At 38.9% G+C, this 23018-nt stretch overlaps 2 protein-coding genes across 2 annotated transcripts; both read right to left on the bottom strand.

Annotated features, from left to right (window-relative positions):
- Positions 1 to 609: 609 nt before the first annotated feature.
- On the bottom strand, positions 610 to 10373 carry pkd2l1 (polycystic kidney disease 2-like 1). Its single transcript, XM_062995400.1, has 14 exons — positions 10151 to 10373; positions 9767 to 9880; positions 8950 to 9077; positions 7423 to 7676; positions 6235 to 6459; positions 5924 to 6152; positions 4536 to 4706; positions 4257 to 4438; positions 2679 to 2799; positions 2490 to 2588; positions 1429 to 1550; positions 1230 to 1347; positions 1037 to 1140; positions 610 to 724 (listed from the first exon to the last, which is right to left on the bottom strand). Exons 1-14 carry the CDS (start codon positions 10371 to 10373, stop codon positions 610 to 612), a joined length of 2205 nt encoding a protein of 734 aa, XP_062851470.1.
- A 2333-nt stretch (positions 10374 to 12706) lies between these two features.
- Positions 12707 to 13123, bottom strand: atoh7 (atonal bHLH transcription factor 7). The gene has a single exon (XM_062994785.1). The coding sequence runs from the start codon at positions 13121 to 13123 to the stop codon at positions 12707 to 12709; it is 417 nt and encodes a 138-aa protein (XP_062850855.1).
- Between the last annotated feature and the right edge of the window lie 9895 nt (positions 13124 to 23018).

Below are 23018 nucleotides of genomic sequence, written 5' to 3'. Positions count from 1 at the left end.
ATATATTTTGTTTATGCATTTTCTCCCATTTTTCTCGCTTTCTAGTGCGTCTAATTGCCCGGTTGCATCATGCTTCCTCTCCACCAATGCTGATCCCTGCTCTGACTGAGGAGAACGAAGCTAACCCAGCACTCTTTTCTCATCTCTGTGCAGGCGCCATCAATCAGCCAGCAGAGGTCGTAATTGCATTAGTTATGAGAGAGAGAGACTCCATCCAGCTTAACCCCGCCCATATCTGAACAACAGGCCAATTGTTGTTCATGTGACTGCTCAGCCCAGCCGGCAGGCAGAGCTGAGATTCGATACGATGTATTCGAGATCCCAGCTCTGGTTCCAGCGTGTGTTTTTACTGCTGCGCCACCTGAGCGGCCTTGATTATATATTTTAAATTCATTTATTTGTTCACTGTTTTATAAATCTATAAAATACAGTATATATAGATACGTTGATATATATATTATAAATGCACTATTATAGAAAAATACATTATGAAGTTAGATACAAAATGAATGCCATATCATTGACCCATGTCTAAAAAAGACCAGTATGAGTAAAAACAGTCCTTAGATTAGATCTTACGCCTCACCTCATTTACTGTTGGTCATGCTTTTACTTTTTGTTTGCGCTACCGTGCTCCTGCAGTCCCAGTTTCTCCATGACCAAGTCAATTTTGGACATTGTGCGGGCTAGAGAACTTTCCAGTTCAACAACATGTTTGGCCAACCTGGATAAGAGCAGTAATGTGCATTAGAACAGGTGCAGCATGCATTCGCATGCCAAATACAATAGAAAGAACACAAACACACACACACACACACATAGCATGCGATCAGAGCAGAACGGTACCATTAAACAGTTATATAATATGTTTTGATTGCATTATTCTTTTGTAAGTCAATACAGTGAGCTGTTTGTAATGATTCTACATTTTGTTGTTTAATAGTGGACAGATTATCCTAAATATGGTGAAAGAACTGACTCCAGGCTTTGGTGATAAACATATATTAAATAAGTAAAGCATTTGTATATAACCTACGTCCGAAACTGCTCCTGAGTCACTGGGCTGGAGTTGTCCTCTCCCTTGACACCAATGTTTGAAAAGTTGAGTCCAATACTCCGAAGCTCAGCATTAAGTGCATTCTAAAAAGGCAAATACGTCTTTTACAGGTATGCTTCAATGCCTCAATATCAGGTTCAGAAATAATGAGGACGGCAAAAAAATAACAAACCCGTTTTTCCTCCAACTCTTGTTTCATCCTTTTTTGCTCCTCTGGGTCCAGAATTTGATTGTGGTCCTTGTCATATTTGGTGAAAGCTTCTGAAATCTCATGTTCATCATGTCCCATCCTGAGCAGACAAACAAAATGCATTAATCATGGTCGGTTCTAAAGTCAGGACAAGTTGGTAATTAATCAGATTCTAATTTACCCTTTTAGGACTTCTTTAAAGTCTTTATATTCTAAATCATTAGACCCGGTCTCCAAGGCCTTTTGGACATCCGAGATCTTATCCTTTTTAAGTTTCAGCTTCATTAAAGTCTTTGAATAACTCTGAAATAAAATAAACAGCATTTTTAAATAACAGTGGTAACATTTGATAAGTGATGAGCTAAGTAGATTAAAATATCAGTGTAGAAATAATAATAATAACAATAATAATAATGATGATAATAATAATAATGATAATAATAATAATAATAATAACGATAATAATAATAATAATAATAATGATAATGATAATTATAATAATAATAATAATAATAATGATAATAATAATGATAATAATTATAATAATAATAATAATGATAATAATAATAATAATAATAATGATGATAATAATGATAATAATAATACTAATAATAATAATGATAATGATAATAATGATAATGATAACAATAATAATAATAATAATAATAATAATAATGTTACACTTATATAGGTGCACGGTGGCTAAGTGGGTAGCACTGTCGCCTCACAGCAAGAAGGTCCTGGGTTCGATCCCCAGGTGGGGCGGTCCGGGTCCTTTCTGTGTGGAGTTTGCATGTTCTCCCCGTGTTCGTGTGGGTTTCCTCCGGGTGCTCTGGTTTCCTCCCACAGTCCAAAGACATGCAAGTGAGGTAAATTGGAGACACTAAATTGTCCATGACTGTGTTCAATATAACCTTGTGAACTGATGAACCTTGTGTAATGAATAACTACCGTTCCTGTCATGAATGTAACCAAAGTGTAAAACATGACATTAAAATCCTAATAAACAAACAAACACTTATATTGCGCCTTTCACAAAACCCAAGGTCGCTTTACATACAAAAGTAACAAACACACAGAAATAGCAGAAGATGAAGAGAGAAAATGCTGAGAAAAAGGTGAGTCTTTAGGAGAGCTTTAAATTCAGAGAAAGAGGAGGTGGAACATAAAGATGAAGAAAGAGAGTTCCATAGTGAAGGGGCAGCAACACTAAAAGAAGAAATCTTATTGTTTACATCTTACCTGTTTGAAAAGGTCTGAAAGCTGCATGTGATCTTTCTGGGATGCCAGCTCCTCTTTCACCTCGGAGTAAGTGTCATTGATGATGGCCAGAAACATGTTCTGTGTGATGGAAAAATTCCAGGCTTGTTATGCGTATGTAGGATTAGTTTAATTTGCTGGTAAGTTTGCATTTGGGTTAAGAAAACTCACCAGTAGCACAAAGAAGACGAAGAACACGTAGGTGAAGAAGTATATCGGTCCAAGGATCCTGTTCGCCTGCTCAATGCCATCATAGTCGAAGTCTCCAAGAATGATCCGAAACTGTGTGAAACTGTACCAGGCAACATCACAAAATGTAAATATAAATGCTGTATAAAAATTTCATACTGTCTGTAGGTCCTGTCTTAGATTATTAGATTATTCTTTAAATTATGAGGCCTTTAGTATGTTAAAATGAGTTTAATTAGAAGTTACATGGTCCTACATGCCAGGTGTGTGTATTAAATACAGCTAATATTAGCTATAAACTACTCGAACCACAATGACTAACTGAAATTCATTCATTCATTCATTGTCTGTTTCACCATTGCTTTATCCTGGTCAGGGTCACAGAGGATCTGATTCATTGAGTAAGAGGCAGGAAACAACCCAGACAAGCCGCCAGGGCAGACATACCCACACACACACTACACATCTTTGGAATTGTGAGAAGAAACCAGAGCACCCGGAGGAAACCCCCACGGACAAAGAGAGAACATACAAACTCCACTTAGAAAGGACCCTGGAATTGAACACAGGACTGTCTAGCTGTGAACTGTCCCTGAACTGTCCCTTGAATTCAAAAATTAGAAGTGATGTCCCAATACTTTTGTCTATATAGTGTGTGTATACACCGATCAGCCATAACATTAAAACCACCTCCTTGTTTCTACACTCACTGTCCATTTTATCAGCTCCACTGACCATATAGAAGCACTTAGTAGTTCTACAATTACTGACTGTAGTCCATCAGTTTCTCTGCATGCTTTGTTAGCCCCCTTTCATGCTGTTCTTCAATGGTCAGGACCCCCACAGGACCACCACAGAGTAGTTATTATTTGGGTGGTGGATTACTCTCAGCACTGCAGTGACACTGACATGGTGGTGGTGTGTTTGTGTGTGTTGTGCTGGTATGAGTGGATCAGACACAGCAGTCACTGCTGGAGTTTTTAAATACCGTGTCCACTCTATTAGACACTCCTAACTAGTTGCTCCACCTTGTAGATGTAAAGTCAGAGACGATCGCTCATCTATTGCTGCTGTTTGAGTTGGTCATCTTTGAGATCTTCATCAGTGGTCACAGGATGCTGCCCATGGGGTGCTGTTGGCTGGATAATTTTGGTTGGTAGACTATTCTCAGTCCAGCAGGAACAGTGAGGTGTTTAAAAACTCCAGCAGCACTGCTGTGTCTGGTCCACCCATACCAGCACAACACACACTAACACACCACCACCATGTCAGTGTCACTGCAGTGCTGAGAATCATCCACCACCCAAATAATACCTGCTTTGTGGTGGTCCTGGGAGAGTCCTGACCATTGAAGAACAGGGTGAAAGGGGGCTAACAAACCATGCAGAGAAACAGATGGACTACAGTCAGTAATTGTAGAACTACAAAGTGCTTCTATATGGTAAGTGGAGCTGATAAAATGAACAGTGAGTGTAGAAACAAGGAGGTGGTTGTAATGTTATGGCTGATCGGTGTATATTAACTTTACTACAGAATCAGGTATAAATCTAAGCTTCTTACATGCATTTGTTGAATGTGCTGAATGATTCAACTTGAGTTCCGAAGAGAAGATAGCCCAACTGAGCGTAGGCAAAGAACACAATGAAGAACATGACGGCAAACCCCATGATGTCTGTGGCACAGCGGGCTAATGTAGAGGACAGCTGAGTCATCGTCTTATTGAAACTGATGTACTTGAAGATCTACGACAAAGATCAGCACAGGAAAACACGTCTGATCTGTTAGAATTACGTAAGAAAAAAGAAGTATATTACTTTAATAATATTATAAAGATCTTACCTTGATCCAAGCAAAGAACAGGTTAACAGCGTTCATGTTGTTGTACTGGGTTTGCCAGAATGCAAGAAATTCAAAATCAGCGTAGATGCCAGGCTTTTTGATCAACTCTCCCAGTAGGTTGGTCACTTTGACAGTCCGGAAAACATTAAAGACGATGGCAACGACAGCAAGCTGCAAAGAAAATAACCATTAATGTACACGACTTCTTTATGATCAGTTATATTGGTTAATAAATAAATCCATCTCCCTTAATATGTACACACTATATGGTCAAAAGTATTTGGACACCTGTCCATGAGCTTGTTGGACATCCCAATTGAAAAACAAATGTTATTAAAATTAAGTGACCTCTGTGTGATTATTTCAGCTATAACAAGAGCCAATTCTCTGAGACGACTACTCACTACACCGTGGAAATTTGTGTCCATTTAGTCAAAAGAGCATTTGTATGGCTGGGCACGTATGTGGGTCAAGAAAGTCTCACTTGATGGTCCAGTTCATTCCAAAGCTGTGTGGGGCTGACGTCAGGGCTCTGTGCAGGAGACTGGATTTTTTTTTTGTGCATTATCTCCCTTTTTCTCCCTTGTAGCGCGTCCAATTGCCCGACTGCGTCCTGCTTTCTCTCCACCAATGCCGATCCCCGCTCTGATTAAGGAGAATGAAGCTGACCCACGCCCCCTCCGACACCTGGGCAACAGCCGTATGCATCTTGTCACCCTTACTTTGATGAGTGCAGTGCAGCTCAGAGTTGTGTACAGAGAGACACACCCTGAGAACACTCTTTCCTCATGTCTGTGCTGGCGCCATCAATCAGCCAGCAGAGGTCGTAATTGCACCAGTCATGGGAGAGAGACCCCATCCGGCTTAGTCCCGCCCATCTGAACAACAGGCCAATCGTTGTTCATCTGGCTGCTCAGCATAGCCGGCAGGCAGAGCTGAGATTGGATACGATGAGTTTGAGATCCCAGCTCTGGTTCCAGCATGTGTTTTACCGCTGCACCACCTGAGCGGCCTGGAGTTTCTTTGAACCCAGTTTTTGTTCATATCTTTATAGAGCTTGCTTTGTGTACAGGGGCACAGTCTTTCTGTAATAAGAAAGGGAATTCCCTAAACTGTTGGAAGCATATAATTTTCCTTATATAACTGATTTATTATGCCTGTTAGCAACTGTTGTGACTGAAACATTTAAAAGAATTTAAAAAGTAGAAGGGGTGTCCCAATACTTTTGTCTACATAGTGTATATAATGCAGTGTGGTTTATTTATTTGTTTGTTTGTACATTAATTTATTTATTCTAATATAAAAAGGACAGTGATTTACTTCTTAAGCAAAATAAATGGTCACGAACTTGTATTTGGCCATAAAATATGTTTTATTTAAAATCTTACCAGTATGACCACCAGGTCCAGAACATTCCAGACACTGTTGAAGTAGGAGAGCTTGTGGATGCGAAGCTCCAGGATCTCCTCCACTATATAGTAAAGAATGAACACACAGAAGACCATCTCGCAGCCCATGATGAAGTAATCCCACGAGGTAACATACCGAATCAGCTTGACAGTTCGGATCTGGTACGACGGTATTGCCCCACCAGTGGCCGGGAATTCAACCACCAACCTGAGCAACAGACGGTAGGTATGATGTTGGTTAACCTGGCTCATTATGTGTAGGTATTCTGTATGTAAGCAGTTTTACTTACCTGATAACACAGAAGAGATTGATGTTGGCATTGTATGTAGAGAAATCGATAAAAACAGCTCTGGTTCCATGATCTAGCCACAGGTTGTCTTTAAGCTCTGCTAGGAGTTCATAACTTTGCTGTTTGGTGGTGCCCAGGTCCTGGTAGTAGCCGGCTCCACTGTAAGTCGTGAGCAATCCCCAGTGACTTGATCCCTTTAGATCTTTTTCAGTGTGATACTGCCAGCTAGAGCAAAATAAAACTTTTTAAAATGACTTGTATAGGTTTACAGTGTGAAAAGAGTTTGTAATTGTATACAGGTAAATATACACTGATCAGCCATAACATTAAAACCACCTCCTTGTTTCTACACTTAGTGTCCATTTTATCAGCTCCACTTACCATATAGAAGCACTTTGTAGTTCTACAATTATTGACTGTAGTCCATCTGTTTCTCTACATACTTTATAGCCTGCTTTCACCCTGTTCTTCAATGATCACGACCACCACAGAGCAGGTATTATTTAGGTGGTGGATCATTCTCAGCACTGCAGTGACACTGACATGGTGGTGGTGTGTTAGTGTGTATTGTGTTGGTATGAGTTGATCAGACAGCAGCGCTGCTGGAGTTTTTAAATACTGTGTCCACTCACTGTCCACTCTATTAGACACACCAACACCTAGTTGGTCCACCTTGTGGAAGTAGTCAGAGACGATCGGTCATCTATTGCTGCTGTTTGAGTTGGTCATCTTCTAGACCTTCATCAGTGGTCACAGGACGCTGCCCACAGGACGCTGTTAGCTGGATATTTTTGGTTGGTGGACTATTCTCAGTCCATCAGTGACAGCGCTGCTGTGTCTGATCCACTCATACCAGCACAACACACACTAACATACCACCACCATGTCAGTGTCACTGCAGTGCTGAGAATGACCCCCCCACCCAAATAATATCTGCTCTGTGGTGCTCCTGGGAGAGTCCTGACAATTGAAGAACAGGGTGAAAGGGGGCTAACAAAGCATGCAAAGAAACAGATGGACTACAGTCAGTAATTGTAGAACTACAAAGTGATCCTATATGGTAAGTGGAGCTGATAAAATGGACAATGTGTGTAGAACAAACGTCTCTGCATAAGATCATCTGAAAACGTCACTTAAATAACTAAGCTAGCTTGTCTAAAATGCTTTGCTAGACAGACAGTCACTCACGCTGATCCGTTGACAAGTCCAAACTCGCTGTGGTCCTCTTTCTTCTCATCATAGTTATTAAAACAGTACGTGATATCCTCTTCAAAGTCTTTGTCCACCTTGCAAGATTTGTCCTTGACTTTGAGCTGCCGGATGCGAGGGACACCCAGCAGCAGGTTCTCGTAGTAAATGAAGGAATTTGTCCCGTTGTCGAGGGGCTTGTTGTTGTACCATGAGGTCCAGTAGAGACCGTTCAGCAGTGGCCCTTCTGCAAACTAAGATTAATAAGGAGAGGCAGTAATTAATAGATTACAATGTGGTGGATTTTAGTCATCACCCTGCTGTTCTAATAAAACAGACAGGTCCTCCCAAGAACACACACACACACTCAAGTTGCTTAAGTTGTGGTGAACATCAAAATAATCCCTTTGCTGCTAAAAGAATTTTGAAAATGAATCAACATTTGCTTATAAGCAAAGAGCCCATTTTTTGACTCACAGTGTATAAACATATAAACAGATCAGAAATAACATTAAAACCACCTCCTTGTTTCTACAATCACTGTTCATTTTATCAGCTCCACTTACCATATAGAAGCACTTTGTAGTTCTACAATTACTGACTGTAGTCCATCTGTTTCTCTACATACTTTTTAGCCTGCTTTTACCCTGTTTTGAATGGTCAGGACCCCACAGGACCACCACAGAGTAGGTATTATTTAGGTGGTGGATCATTCTCAGCACTGCAGTGACACTGACATGGTGGTGGTGTGTTAGTGTGTGTTGTGCTGGTATGAGTGGATCAGACACAGCAGCGCCTCACTATCACTACTGGACTGCGAATAGTCCACCAACTAAAAATATCCAGCCAACAGTGCTCCATGGGCAGCGTCCTGTGACCACTGATGAAGGTCTAGAAGATGACCAACTCAAACAGCAGCAATAGATGAGCGATCATCTCTGAATTTGCATCTAAAAGGTGGAACAATGAGGTAGGAGTGTCTAATAGAGTGGACAGTGAGTGGACACTGTATTTAAAAACTCCAACAGCGCTGCTGTGTCTGATCCACTCATACCAGCGTAACACACACTAACACACCACCACCATGTCAGTGTCACTTCAGTGCTGAGAATAATACACCAACCAATTAATACCTGCTCTGTAGTGGTCCTGTGGGGGTCCTGACCATTGAAGAACAGGGTAAAAGCGGGCTAAAAAGGTATGTAGAGAAACAGATGGACTGAAGTTAGTAATTGTAGAACTACAGAGTGCTTCTATATGGTAAGTGGAGCTGATAAAATGGACAGTGAGTGTAGAAACCAGGTGTAAGTTGGTCATATTAGCCTTTCGTTACCTCTTCCTCATTTACATTACTATTGTTATGTATTACATGTCTAATGTTCTTTCTATTATTCTGCCTGTAAACCATTTCAAGATTCTTTACATTTATTATGATGTTAAAATGATGATCATAATCATCATTATGAAGAATAGTAGATTATCAAACATCGATTTTTAAGAACTTTCTTCTGAGAAGGGCCTACTTACTGTCCAGTAATCATCCATGCTGGAAATGGATTCGAATGAGAGGCCGCTGTCACTTTGGGAATTCACAAACAGATCAGTCATGGCTTTAGTGTAGTAGTAGGTGTTTGAGCTGGTCATGCCATAGGTCACTGAATAAAAATACAGTTACAGTTAAGTCATAAGGTTAAAATGACTTCTTATTCTTATCAGAGTAAGCACACTAATCAATCAGACTAATCACATCATATCACATCACATCACATCACATAGAAGCTTTTCAGTTTGGAAACAATTATTTGCAAGGGACACATCATAAAAGCTCAAAGGCATCAATTACGGGAGTGAGATTTGTTTGAGGAGCGAGGACACTGGACGATACAAACAATTCCCTTAAACAATGTACATCCAAACACACAAAGCCTTAATGGCCTGGCTCAGGCTCTTATCAGTAAAAAGCAGTAGGGACCTGCTTGTATTCAGCTCAGTATTAATGTTCCTCTTAGACAATGGTCTGTATAACCAAGGGAGGGGTTGGCGTTTCATAATGGGCACTTAGGCCAAAGCTGATGGTTGAAGATAATGGGACAGAGTGGTAAAATAATCCAGCAGATTAGTACAGACAGTGGTCACTGCATTTTGATCATCCTGATGACGTTCTTGAAAGTTTCCATTGCATGTCTAAACATTCCCCTATTCATACGTCTGGTGTTACATGTCACTTTACAAATAGATTGCGTACAGTATAACAACACGCAACATGATGCAGTGAATTTATATCTATTAAAATATAAAAATCTCAAATTCAAACTGTTCAAATTGTCAAAACCCTCATACTTACACAGACATATGTCCACCAGAAAGAGAATGTAGACAAATAGTTCTCTGATGGTCGTTTTAAGAAAGAGTTCTTGATTCTTCTCTGTGTCCTCTGTCAGAGTGGTTCCCCACAGTCCTATCAAATCAGAATAAGTTTTTCTTTAACCAGATTGGCGTGCACTGGATTGTGTCCCATAACAGAACAAACTGATACTCAAACAAATTCTAAATAATAAATTACCTTAAATTTAACTTAACATGTTCAAATTGTTACCCAGGTTAAAAAGAAACAGTGTTTTTTCTTTTTTCTTTTTTTCTTTTCAAGAGCTTAGAAAGTGGTTTTGACTGGTACTAGATCACAGACATTTAACAAAACCAGACATTTAATCAGAGCCTGCTCACTTACCTTTGATTCCTCGTAGGAAAGAGCCACAGCATCCAGATTTCTTCTCCTGGTGGTTTAGTACCATGGCGTCCCCACTGTAAGGGTTCGATGAAACCATGGGGCTGTTAAAGCGAGCCTGCGGGCTGTACACAGTATCAACGGAGTGATGCCCAAGTGGAGGGCTACCACAGTACGCCTGGTTCACCCATCCTCCTCTCCCCAATTTCTTCATTTCATGATCCATGCAGGTTATTTAGAGTTTTTAGTTGCCAATGGATTTTGTAGGCTCGAACACAGGATCGCAGACTTATGGCTGTAGAACCAAACCCGCCTGTATTTATAGCATCTACCTGGACAGCAGTCAGCGAAGATGGAATAGATTTTGAAGAGGGAGGGACCAATCTTTTGTTCAACTAGAACAAAAAAGGACCCATTGACAAAAATAAAGCAACCCGGGCTTTTTGTGATGTGATGTAAATATGATGCAAATCGAGAAACTGTAGATGGTTACCACTGTGTCTGGCTAGACAATGCAAAACTTTTATTGTCTCTAGCTAAATAAATTGATATTGGGATATATAATGTTCTTGAACAGTAATTAGTAACTAAAGATATAAACTATTTCATACTTTTTTCTTTTAAAGACATTGACAAATTACTTATTTGTTAATAAGTAAAATAAATAGTTCAATTTATGGACAATATATACACAGAAACATTATGTCTGCTGTCAACTAACGATGCTAGTTACATAGCAAAATTGATCATCTAATGGATATCTATTTATATCCATTATTGGCCTAAGATATTCTAACTTATATTACTAATTATTAATATGAAAAGCATCATATTAGCATCAGTTCTTTTAATGTCAGTTATTGCTGACCTTGATTTAGCACCAAATATGGTTTTGGGTTAATATAAATTGTGATGTCTTATTTAATATCACAACTGGCCTTGGATGTAGCCAAAATGTAAATGTACAAGAAATGCACATTTTTCCTTAAAAATCCTTAAGAAATACTTGAGCTTTCTGGACCTGATGTCTGTGCATGTTTCTGTTCTGCAGATTTTCACAAGGTTACCACAGAGACCTGTTTGTGTAAAGCAGCCTTATCTATGGACACAGCGAGGTCTGCTGAAATGACCAAGCCTTTATCTAGGTACACACACACAGCTCTTTGATTTACAGTTTCTGTGAAACTAAGGATCATTAAAACATTGCTCCAAAATAAAACTACCAAATTTTACCATGGCATGGGGTTTCTCAGAAAAAGAAAAGCTTTCTGATTACAATCAAAACCGGATGCAGGCCAGACCAGTTAAACTTAGGGATGTTGATGATCTTATGGACGATCAAAAGAATAGAATAGAATGCCTTCATTTGTCTTATATACATATACAGGTGTACAGTACAATGAAATTCTGTCTTTGCATATCCCAGCTTGTTAAGAAGCTGGGGTCAGAGCACAGGGTCAGCCATTGTATGGCGCCCCTGGAGCAGAGAGGGTTAAGGGCCTTGCTTAAGGGCCCAACACTGGCTGCATGGCAGAGCTGGGATTCGAACTTTCAGTTGATAGCCCAAAGCCCTACCCACTAATTTGTCATATTTTCAGAAAACCCACAATAAACTTCTGTAAGTTTAGATGTATACGTTTATTTGTACAAAATACGATTAAGTTAATAAATTAAAACATTAAAATGACTTTTATTGTCAGTTAAAAAAAGTTTAAGAAAATTAAGAAATCACAGATTCTTTTTTATGCATTTTACAAAATACAGCAACTTTTAGAAATAGGGTTTGTATATTTTATGTGTATTAGCTAATGCAGTTCTGTGTGTTAACAGGATACAAGTTAAGAAATCAGAGCAAACAACTCACACAAGATATTTAACCTTTAAAATGTATTCTTATAACGATGTACTACAAACTATTAATTATATACAACACATTTTCCTCAACATAGTTTAGGAAACATAGTTTTACAAATGAACAGACTGAAATCTTTAAAGTTTTGTGCTACAATCTTAAATAAGAAATTAAATAAAAAATAATTATTGCCAGTTTGGCAAAGACAAATGAACATATTGAATGATTTGATACAAAGCAATACAATATTTCAGCGTTTTGTCAAACGAACTCGGTCCACCAACATTGCTCATTACACAACAATATTGCAAATACAAAAATATTTCACACAAAAATAAATACTACAGGTCCATTCTTACATCTTTAGCACCTTCTGTTTAAATACAGTACAGCAACCTAAACAAGGCTCATAAAGAACACATGGAAAAGTAATTCACTGTATTCATTAATTCATCCATATATCCATGTATCCACTGGTAAGAGTCATGGTGGGTTTGGAATCCATCCCAGTAACTATGGACATAAGCTTGGAATACACTCCTGGCATGGCAGCAACACATTACAGTGCATTATGGGAGCTTGCAGCTTTAACACTAAGCACTGCTGAGCCACAATGTCATCCCATAGTAAATCAGTACAATAAATGTATTTTCTGTATCTGTATCTATATAATAAAAATACATGTAAACATTCCAGTAAATCTCAGTCTATGTAGGTATATAAAAGTCCTCATAATGGTAGGAAAAGGCGTTCGTGCACTCATTTTCAACAGGTGAGCTGTACCTCACAACTGATTGATAGTCTTCCGACTGCAGGCTGTCAAACTGCAGGTCCAGCCACTGCCTGTGAGGGGAGCTGTGCATCTTGGAGTCACTCAGAATACGACTGAGAGCCATAATGTAGCTCAGAGCCATCTGCAGGGTTTCATACTTTGACAGTTTCTTGTCCTGTCCCCATTGGGGAACTACTTTACGTAGCTGGTCGAAGGCTGTGTTCAAGCCCTGCATCCTCTTCCTTTCTCGGGCGTTGGCTGCCATCCTTCTCGCCACGCTCTTAAATTTATCCAGATCTCTGGTGTCACAGTCAGAGCCTAAATCCATACAGCTTGTTGTGGTAGGCTTCATTTTTCTAACTGGATGACTAAATGTGTTGCTATAGGAATAAAATTGTTAAGCATGTACTTAACGTCTAGATTATAGAGACTTCTTTGCCAGAATGATGTTGCAGATTGTTCGGCTCTCTGAGCACCAAGTTCAGCTCTGTTTTGTCCTGAGGTGATGAGATGCTTATATATGGCTGGAGAGATGACAGGTGGCAGCAGGTGGAGCCCCATCCTGTTGCCCCATCCAAACATTATTACTTTTTAAAGCTCATCCTCACCCCAGACCAATCCCACCCCACTTACTTAATCTTTAATGACATTCAAATTAACATTGGCAGGCCTGTCAGTGCAATGCTTCCCTGACAGCCATGCATTACAAACACAGAAAACATACCATCTGCTCAGGCTAGTTTAACCCACTGGGGGTCAACGATAGAGATACTTGATTAAACAGGCTTGCATCCTTGAGCACCTATAGAATATTGTATTGTGTTCAAAATAAAACATAAATGTAGACAGTTTCAGAACCAGAGCTATTGATGTTATTAAAAAAAGCTCTCTCTGAATTCAAGTTTCCTTATAAGCGTACAATGGTTTCCTGTCAACAAATAAATACTTAGAAGCTGCTGAACATGAGTGACACTTTACACTCAATTTAGATTTGTGTGGGCATGGGCTAAAAAGCTGTTCTACAAGAAAAAATCCCCTGCTTTGCTTTTCATTGTCAATGTGATCATCAAACATATTTTGATCAAGCTGTTCAGTGTTATAAACAGTCTGTATAAACCAGTCTTTAATAATATAATAATATAATAACCTGATTAATTAGCTTATCATATACGTTTTTCTTTGATATTTGAGTAAGGATCTGTCAGCTGGTGCTGCTGCTGATAAAAAAAGAGAGTGGCCACTGCTACAAGGCTGATCTAAAACCCACCAACTGAAGGACCTTGGAAAGGATTACGCAAAACTTACGTATTAAATATCCTTTTTACCTCATGTTCTTTTTGAAGAACTGACATTTCATGTTGCACTCTTTTACCCAGCAACAAATGGCTTCAAACTGTTTTTCTTTGAGCCAAAACCAAAACTGTGTCCTATCTTCTTCTTTATACAGTACTAGATAATTAGAAGATATTTTGGAAAGTTGTGAACATCTAGACATACATTTTATGTTTGTTTGTTTGTTTTATTAGAATTTTAACGTCATGTTTTACAGACTTTGGTTACAGTCATGACAGAAACGGTAGCCACTCATTACACAAGTTTCATCAGTTCACAAGGTCTTGGACAATTTAGTATCTCCAATTCACCTCACTTGCCTGTCTTTGGACTGTGGGAGGAAACTGGAGCACCCGGAGGAAACCCACGCAGACACGGGGAGAACATGCAAACTCCACACAGAAAGTACCCGGATCGCCCCACCTAGGGATAGAACCCAGGACCTTCTTGCTGTGAGGCCACAGTCCTACCCACTGAGCCACCGTGCCGCCCACATTTTATGTCAAACCTCTAGTTATGAATCTATATTTGCATACAAGAAGGCTGTTGAAGTGAATGTTCTGGTTTCATGCCTTTACACCCAAATGATGGCACAGGTCTCAAGACAGCATTTTCTTATTTTTTGCTAATTTTTTTAAACTTTGGGTATGGCCTATTTTTTTTGCCCAGGATTTTGAAAGAATTTTCCAGATAAACCAACTGAGGTGCTTTGCCATGACCTAAAGAAGACAAAATGATCTTAAATTCCTTATGATCATTCTGCATGTCCGATCAGCAGCTACAGGAAATGATATTGTTGCTGAATAAAGTTGCACTAATTATGAAATACAATGATTTGCATACTTTTTCCCATTCCATGTTGTAAATTAAATTTACATTTTAGCATTTAGCAGACACTTTTATCCAAAGTGACTTACAGTACTGTGACAGTATACTGTCTAAGCAATTGAGCGTTAAGGGCCCAACAGTGACAACCTGACAGTGGTGGGGCTTGAACCAGTGACCTTCTGATTACTAGTCCAGTACCGTAACCACTATGCTACAATGTCCCTTGTAGCCTAGTGCCTTGTAGCCAACATCCCAACGTCCAACGTAAATTAATAGTAAATGTGTTAAATACAAGCATAAAATTTTCAAGTGCAGGTTTGTGTGGCAAAATGTTAATAATTGGTTTACTATTGTAATGCAGATGAAGATCAGACGGGATATTCCAAATTGTATTTCAAAAGCCCTCCTGCAACTGTACATTAAACTATTGTTTTAATTTCAGAATTATTCAAAATTTTGATTGAAATATCAATTACATTTGTTGAATGTTTTATTATTATCATTTTGTCTGAATAATCACTGCACTTTTTTTACAAACTTTCTATGACCCAAATATAATCATATAAATGGCCTCCACATATCTAAATAATTCATGTTCCAGATAAGCCAGTGATAGCAGGTCAGACCATATAAGTGAATGCTGTCTGGTCATTTTGCACCAGTTAAGTAATGGTGATGTTCAATTAGGCATGTAAAGCCCTTCCACCAGTCTGATTCATTGATTGCAGATTGGCATGGATGGCCAGCTGCTACATGTCTTGTTAAAAAGCTTTGGCCCAGACGTGCTGAACCTACGAAGGCTTATGTTTACTTCAGTCATATGGCTAGCTTGTCTGGAGATAGTGGCTACACAGACGCAAGCCATATGTCCTGAACAGGGACCAGCCTGCAAGCAGTGGTACAATGCTGAACGGTTTGATAGCATGTGTGCACAGATTAAGGATATGGATGAGGATTTAATTACTTAAAAAAGGAAAGTGAGAAAGTCTGTTATTGTGTAGTACGATTACACAGGATTTAGCAAAGCTGGTATTTATATCATGGAGAAATTCAAAACATTGATCCTTTTATTAAAGGGTGCTTAGTGGTTGCCTTCAAAAGAACTGCCTAGAGCGGTGGTTCCCCAAACTTTTAAAGCCAAGAAAACTCTCCACAAACACTTTTATTTTATAAAAACAATAATTTTATTGTCAAGGCAAATAATCATTATATATTTTTTGATTATTTTCCTTTGTTGCTTCTTTCTTTATGGGAAGCCTCTCATAGATGTGGCTTGTAACCTACCCAGTCATTCTTGTTTAGCAGGTTGAGGTTTCTTCATGAGACAATTTAATCAAAAACTTTGATTAAAAGCAAGGCAGTAGCTATGAATTGAACCGTAGTGGGGACTAAATGTACCAGGATGTTCCTGCCATCCTAAAACATTCCTGTCAACAACTGAAGGGAACAATCATAACATTACACAAAGCTAGTGAGTGGAATATGTTTATTTATAATTTTTACATCAGTATAATGTGTATGAGGGGGCATTTTTAACACAGGGTGCATGGTGGTGCATTGGGTAGCGTTGTTGCTTCACATCAAAAAGGGCCTGGGTTAGATGCCCTAGTCTGCCTGCCAGGGTACTTTCTGAGTCTTGTCTAGAAATTGCCCTAAGTGTGTGTGTATGTGAATCTGTATGTCTGTCCTGTGATGGACTGGCAACCTGTCCTGGATATTTCCATATCTGATACGTCCTCTATATATATTGTAAATACGGCCTTGATTAAAAGATCCCTGATTAACATTATAAGTATATTAAGTATATTAAAAGTAGGGCTGTCAAACGATTAAAATTTTTAATCGCGATTAATCTCAGAATTTCATATAGTTAATCGCGATTAATCGCATTAAAAAAAATCTGTGTAAATGTTATAGAAAACAAGTATTTTTAAGTGAAATGTTACAATTAAAATGGTGAACACATTTTATGCTAAATGTACTGATGTTAAAAACTGCTGGGACAAGAGAAAACTGTAAGGGAGTTTATTCACTCACATACTAGGCAGTAAATGTCAGATTGTAGGTTAGAATTTCTCCATCAGCAAACATTGTAGATCAGCGGTGCTTTAGGTGGGATAAGGCGTAGTTATTGTATCAGACTTGTCTGTGGTTGTATCGTGACGATGGTTTGATGGACGTTTCTACACGAAGTGAGTGTGTTTTGACCCTTTGGGGCTTCCATAGTTCATGAACTAACGTGCTCGACTCAGCTTTCCGGTATTCGGTACAGAAGAAGAAGTTAATTAAGTGTAATAAAGTGTTCTGCTCCCGACAACTTGTGAATATAGCGTGTATTTATTTCTTTATTATGCAAGTGCATCACTACCACGATCGGTTACATTATGTTAACAAACCGCAAATGAAAAACGGTGGCAAGTCCGACATTAAAACGTTTGTTCTACCAGTCAAGTGTCAACATGAACTAGAATTTGCGTTAATGGCACTAATTTTTTTAATCGCGTTAAATTGAGGTCGCGTTAATGCGTTATTATCGCGTTAACTTCGACAGCCCTAATTAAAAGCTATTATTATTACAATAATAAGGTACAAACCCCATAACTAATTATTATTTGGATTTGTGGCAGACTAAAGGTTTTATATCAGACATAACCTAGAATTTATTTTAAATTTTATGCACAGTCATACATACAATAGCTTTTCTTGTACATTAGCTGTAGAAATGCAGACAACAGTGAAAAAATATGTTTAAATGTATTACTATTTTAAAATTAGAGTTCAGCACTGTCAAATGGCTGAGCTGGCTCACAGATACACCCATATTAGCTAATAAAAGAAATGAAGCGTTAAATTAAATCACTGCCCTCTATACTTGACATAAAAACAGTCTAAAAAAGGGACATCTGGTGAGACGGGGCCGGTCACTGTAATTAGGGCACACAAGGTGAATGCAATTTCATGCCTATCTGAACCATTTCATTCTGGCTGATAGAATTAGAATGCTATATTAGCTAATGACCTGGCTTTTCCATTGTATAACTAATCAATTATTAAAAGTATAAATCACAACCAGAAAGACAAACTAAAATAACAAAATAAATCATTTAAATGGCCATTTAAATGGCATTTTTCAGTGTTAACAAACCGCTGAATGAGTGCTTGTTGTTCTGAATGCTTGGTGTGATCCTAAACAGTTCAGTAGTTGTGTACAGTCTTAATTTTGTGACTCAGACAAATCCTGTTATGTTTGGTGGATGATTTGTAAAGTTTTAAGGATCTTAATTAAAATCTTTATTAGGATGGTCCAGTCCTCCCCTTAATTCGAACTATGGTTTCATCAGATTTGTGTTCTTGGTCTGTTGTCTATATATGTAATAGTTTAAGAAAATGTTTACTGAGGAAGCTTTTATTTTGATCAGGGTTTTCGAGTGTCCAGTGCCACCTGGAAACACTGGACACAAGACATAATTTCTTTCAGTTACTTTTGTTAAGGGTTGCCACATTTGACTTTGCCCAGTTTTTACGCCTGTTGCTCTTCCTGATGCAACTCTTTTATGTATGCGAACTTGAAACAGCTCTACGGGTGCACTGTGTCCCCCAATGGCTGGGTTCACGTTACATCTTGCACCTTCTGCATTTGTGAGCCCAGTCTGGGATTCAAACCCCAGAAACACAAGCACTGCTGTTACCAGCATCATGGCTCTTACCTTTACGCCACACAAGCTCACTTGAAGGAAACCAGAGTGCCCAGAGGGAACCCATGCGAACATGGGGAACGCATTTCCTCACAGACACTGGGCAGAAGGGAGAATCGAATCTATATTTCAAAAACACAGTTCTGTAAAATATCATTGAATTCACCTACACCATGTAAATAAATGTTTATGGCAATTTGACCTGTCACCAGGGGCGTAACTGGGGGGAGGGGGTCAGGGGGGGCATGTGCACTGGGGTCCATGGTGGGGGGCCCACGACATGAACTCAACCCCCTACCGCAAACACCACCCCCCCCCCCCCCCCCCATTGGCTGTTGTTATTATTATATTACAATATTTTTGTTAAGTGAAATATTAAAATAACTAAAAGACAATGAAATATCAGAATGCATGTATGTATCAGCATATATATATATATATATATATATATATATATATTATTATTATTATTACATAAAATATTTGTTAAGGGGGCCCAGCATTTTTTTTGCACTGGGGCCCATGAGCTCCTAGTTACGCCACTGCCTGTCACTTCATATTTATGTGCAACTGGATGTAATGGGTACCAGATTCACTCAAATCACTAACATGATCACAAAACTAAAATCACAACAAAAAATACGTTTATTCTTTAGTTAAGAACTATACTACAGTACATATTATACTATACAGTATAATTTAAGATTTAGTTGGTGGTTCATGTTCTCGAAGCGCCACCTAGAGGCCACAGTAATTAATTGCTGAGCTCTACAGACATGTACACTATGTGAAAATGCTAATCTGTAGCTCGGTTGTAAACAAGTTGTTATTCACGGTAAGAGCTTATGTTTTAATTAAGTTTACATAAAGCAATACAGAATTGTTCCACTTTAATTTGTTTGTGCATCTACTTGCTATATTTGCTGAACCTAATTAATACATGGACCCCCAAAATAGGTAAAAACAAAAGATTGATAGAGTCATTAGTTATGCAATTGACCGAATCTATTCAGACATCCAGAAAGGAACAAAGTGAATTAAACAAGCAGATACGTGAACATACAGTAAGGTCAAGTTTATACTGGCGAATCTTCAATTCAACTTTTTACCATCTTAACTTTTGAAACATAAACTTTGTAAATTTTTTTGTTTTATGTAAAAATAATGTTTACATGCTTCAAAGTAAAGATTTAATGTTGGCTAACACTGAGCTTATTTGTTTGGCAAGTGGTATAGCAAGATGTCATTCCCATCACAACTTCAAAAACACAGTTTTTACCATTAACACCAGATAACAAGCAGGTTATTTAAACTCATTTATGTAGTAAACATTGTTGACAACGAAATATAACTTTTCTGAGTTCTTAAACTTTTAAATCATTATTTTCTGCTTTCATTAATGTACACTTTTGTTTTAACATGTGACAAATTCATGTCAGATTATTTTTCTTTGGATAGTTGAGTGATTCTTTGTTTTTCATGTAACAGCACAAAATTGAAGTTTTAAAACTACTTTTGCTGTAAATTAAGTATTGTCGCGGTAATGGCGTGGTGTTCTGGTAGTGACATAGGGTGTGTTCGAAAAGCTAGAGAGCTCTCTACATAGACAGCATTTTACATCATCCTCCACGCGCTCCCGAGAAAGAGGCTGTTCGAAATCCTAAATGCCTTAATATCCTCACTAGTAGGGTATCTTAAAATTTCAATGTTATTTTGACTCAAGAACGAGTGAGCATCGGAAGAGTCCTTAGTGATCAAGGTAATCCCAGCATTCAGTGCGGCGGCTCTTCTCTCACAGAAAAATAATAAAAACATGGCTGACGGGGCGGAGAAACGAATGGAGTTATTTTCAAACGTAAATAAATTATTATTGATTTTTAACTTGTATAAACTTGCACAAGTGTTTTTATTTGCAAGTTCGGGCTTGTCAGAGAATTTAACCGTTTTCGGTACACGAAGGGAGATGTTAGTTGACATGCTAGCGCGCTGTGCCACCCCATCCCATTGGTTTGAATGACAAGATGCTAAATGCGAAACCCGATGGAATCGCTGTCTTAGTAGCGCGTTCGAATAACCTGACTTACAGTGTATCACAAAAGTGAGTACACCCCTCACATTTCTGCAGATATTTAAGTATATCTTTTCATGGGACAACACTGACAAAATGACACTTTGACACAATGAAAAGTAGTCTGTGTGCAGCTTATATAACAGTGTAAATTTACTCTTCCCTCAAAATAACTCAATATACAGCCATTAATGTCTAAACCACCGGCAACAAAAGTGAGTACACCCCTAAGAGACTACACCCCTAAATGTCCAAATTGAGCACTGCTTGTCATTTTCCCTCCAAAATGTCATGTGACTCGTTAGTGTTACTAGGTCTCAGGTGTGCATAGGGAGCAGGTGTGTTCAATTTAGTAGTACAGCTCTCACACTCTCTCATACTGGTCACTGAAAGTTCCAACATGGCACCTCATGGCAAAGAACTGTCTGAGGATCTTAAAAGACAAATTGTTGCGCTACATGAAGATGGCCAAGGCTACAAGAAGATTGCCAACACCCTGAAACTGAGCTGCAGCACAGTGGCCATAATCATCAAGCGTTTTAAAAGAGCAGGGTCCACTCAGAACAGACCTCGCGTTGGTCGTCCAAAGAAGCTGAGTGCACGTGTTCAGCGTCACATCCAACTGCTGTCTTTGAAAGATAGGCGCAGGAGTGCTGTCAGCATTGCTGCAGAGATTGAAAAGGTGGGGGGTCAGCCTGTCAGTGCTCAGACCATACGCCGCACACTACATCAAATTGGTCTGCATGGCTGTCACCCCAGAAGGAAGCCTCTTCTGAAGTCTCTACACAAGAAAGACCACAAACAGTTTGCTGAAGACATGTCAACAAAGGACATGGATTACTGGAACCATGTCCTATGGTCTGATGAGACCAAGATTAATTTGTTTGGTTCAGATAGTCTCAAGCATGTGTGGCGGCAATCAGGTGAGGAGTACAAAGATAAGTGTGTCATGCCTACAGTCAAGCATGGTGGTGGGAATGCCATGGTCTGGGGCTGCATGAGTGCAGCAGGTGTTGGGGAGTTACATTTCATTGAGGGACACATGAACTCCAATATGTACTGTGAAATACTGAAGCAGAGCATGATCCCCTTCCTCCGGAAACTGGGTCGCAGGGCAGTGTTCCAGCATGATAATGACCCCAAACACACCTCTAAGACGACCACTGCTTTATTGAAGAGGCTGAGGGTAAAGGTGATGGACTGGCCAAGCATGTCTCCAGACCTAAACCCAATAGAACATCGTTGGGGCATCCTCAAGCGGAAGGTGGAGGAGCGCAAAGTCTCGAATAACCGCCAGCTCCGTGATGTCGTCATGGAGGAGTGGAAAAGCATTCCAGTGGCAACCTGTGAAGCTCTGGTAAACTCCATGCCCAGGAGAGTTAAGGCAGTTCTGGGAAATAATGGTGGCCACACAAAATATTGACACTTCAGGAACTTTCACTAAGGGCTGTACTCACTTTTGTTGCCGGTGGTTTAGACATTAATGGCTGTATATTGAGTTATTTTGAGGGAAGAATAAATTTACACTGTTATATAAGCTGCACACAGACTACTTTTCATTGTGTCAAAGTGTCATTTTGTCAGTGTTGTCCCATGAAAAGATATACTTAAATATCTGCAGAAATGTGAGGGGTGTACTCACTTTTGTGATACACTGTATAAGTCATTGACTTATTAGAATCCTCTCTCTTCGAACACACCCATAATGTTTTGTTGATGACATTAATGAATATATATACAGTATATATATAGTTGACCCCACCATTTGTCACTGTAATATTCACACTCTGATTATTAACACTTTCTTTGTAAAAAGTAAAAACCGTTTGGCATGATGCGTCTACTGCAGGAGTTGTTGAGCTTTTAAGTAAACCATTAACACTCGGTTGTTTTCATTATGATTAGTCACAATTGTTAGTAGATTTACATAAAAGTGTTTGCTAAATGTGCTCAATGTAAGAATAGTGCAATTATCCTTCCAGCATTTTCCTGGTATATAGTCTGAACTACACAGTAATAATAATAACACTATTCTTTCAACCCCCACGCAGGAACAGAAACAGGTTAACAACCCCTGCTTCACTGACTTTTCTGAATAGTTGATTGTTTTTTTCATTGGACAGTTAATCTCTTGTGTCCTAACACAAGTGTGTGTGTGTGTGTGTGTGTGTATGCTTTTCCTTGTGTATGTTGACTTAGCAGCATGTTGCTTGTAAATACACGACCCAACATTGTCCAGTGTTGAATCTGAAAAGCTCTTGTCTGGAGCATTCTGTTTGTTATGTGCAACTCGTACCCAGATCCTCTTATAAAAATCTATAAAT

This window comes from Trichomycterus rosablanca, chromosome 5, assembly GCF_030014385.1.
Source record: "Trichomycterus rosablanca isolate fTriRos1 chromosome 5, fTriRos1.hap1, whole genome shotgun sequence".
NCBI lineage: Eukaryota > Metazoa > Chordata > Actinopteri > Siluriformes > Trichomycteridae > Trichomycterus > Trichomycterus rosablanca.
This window is presented reverse-complemented; position numbering and strand designations above follow the sequence as displayed.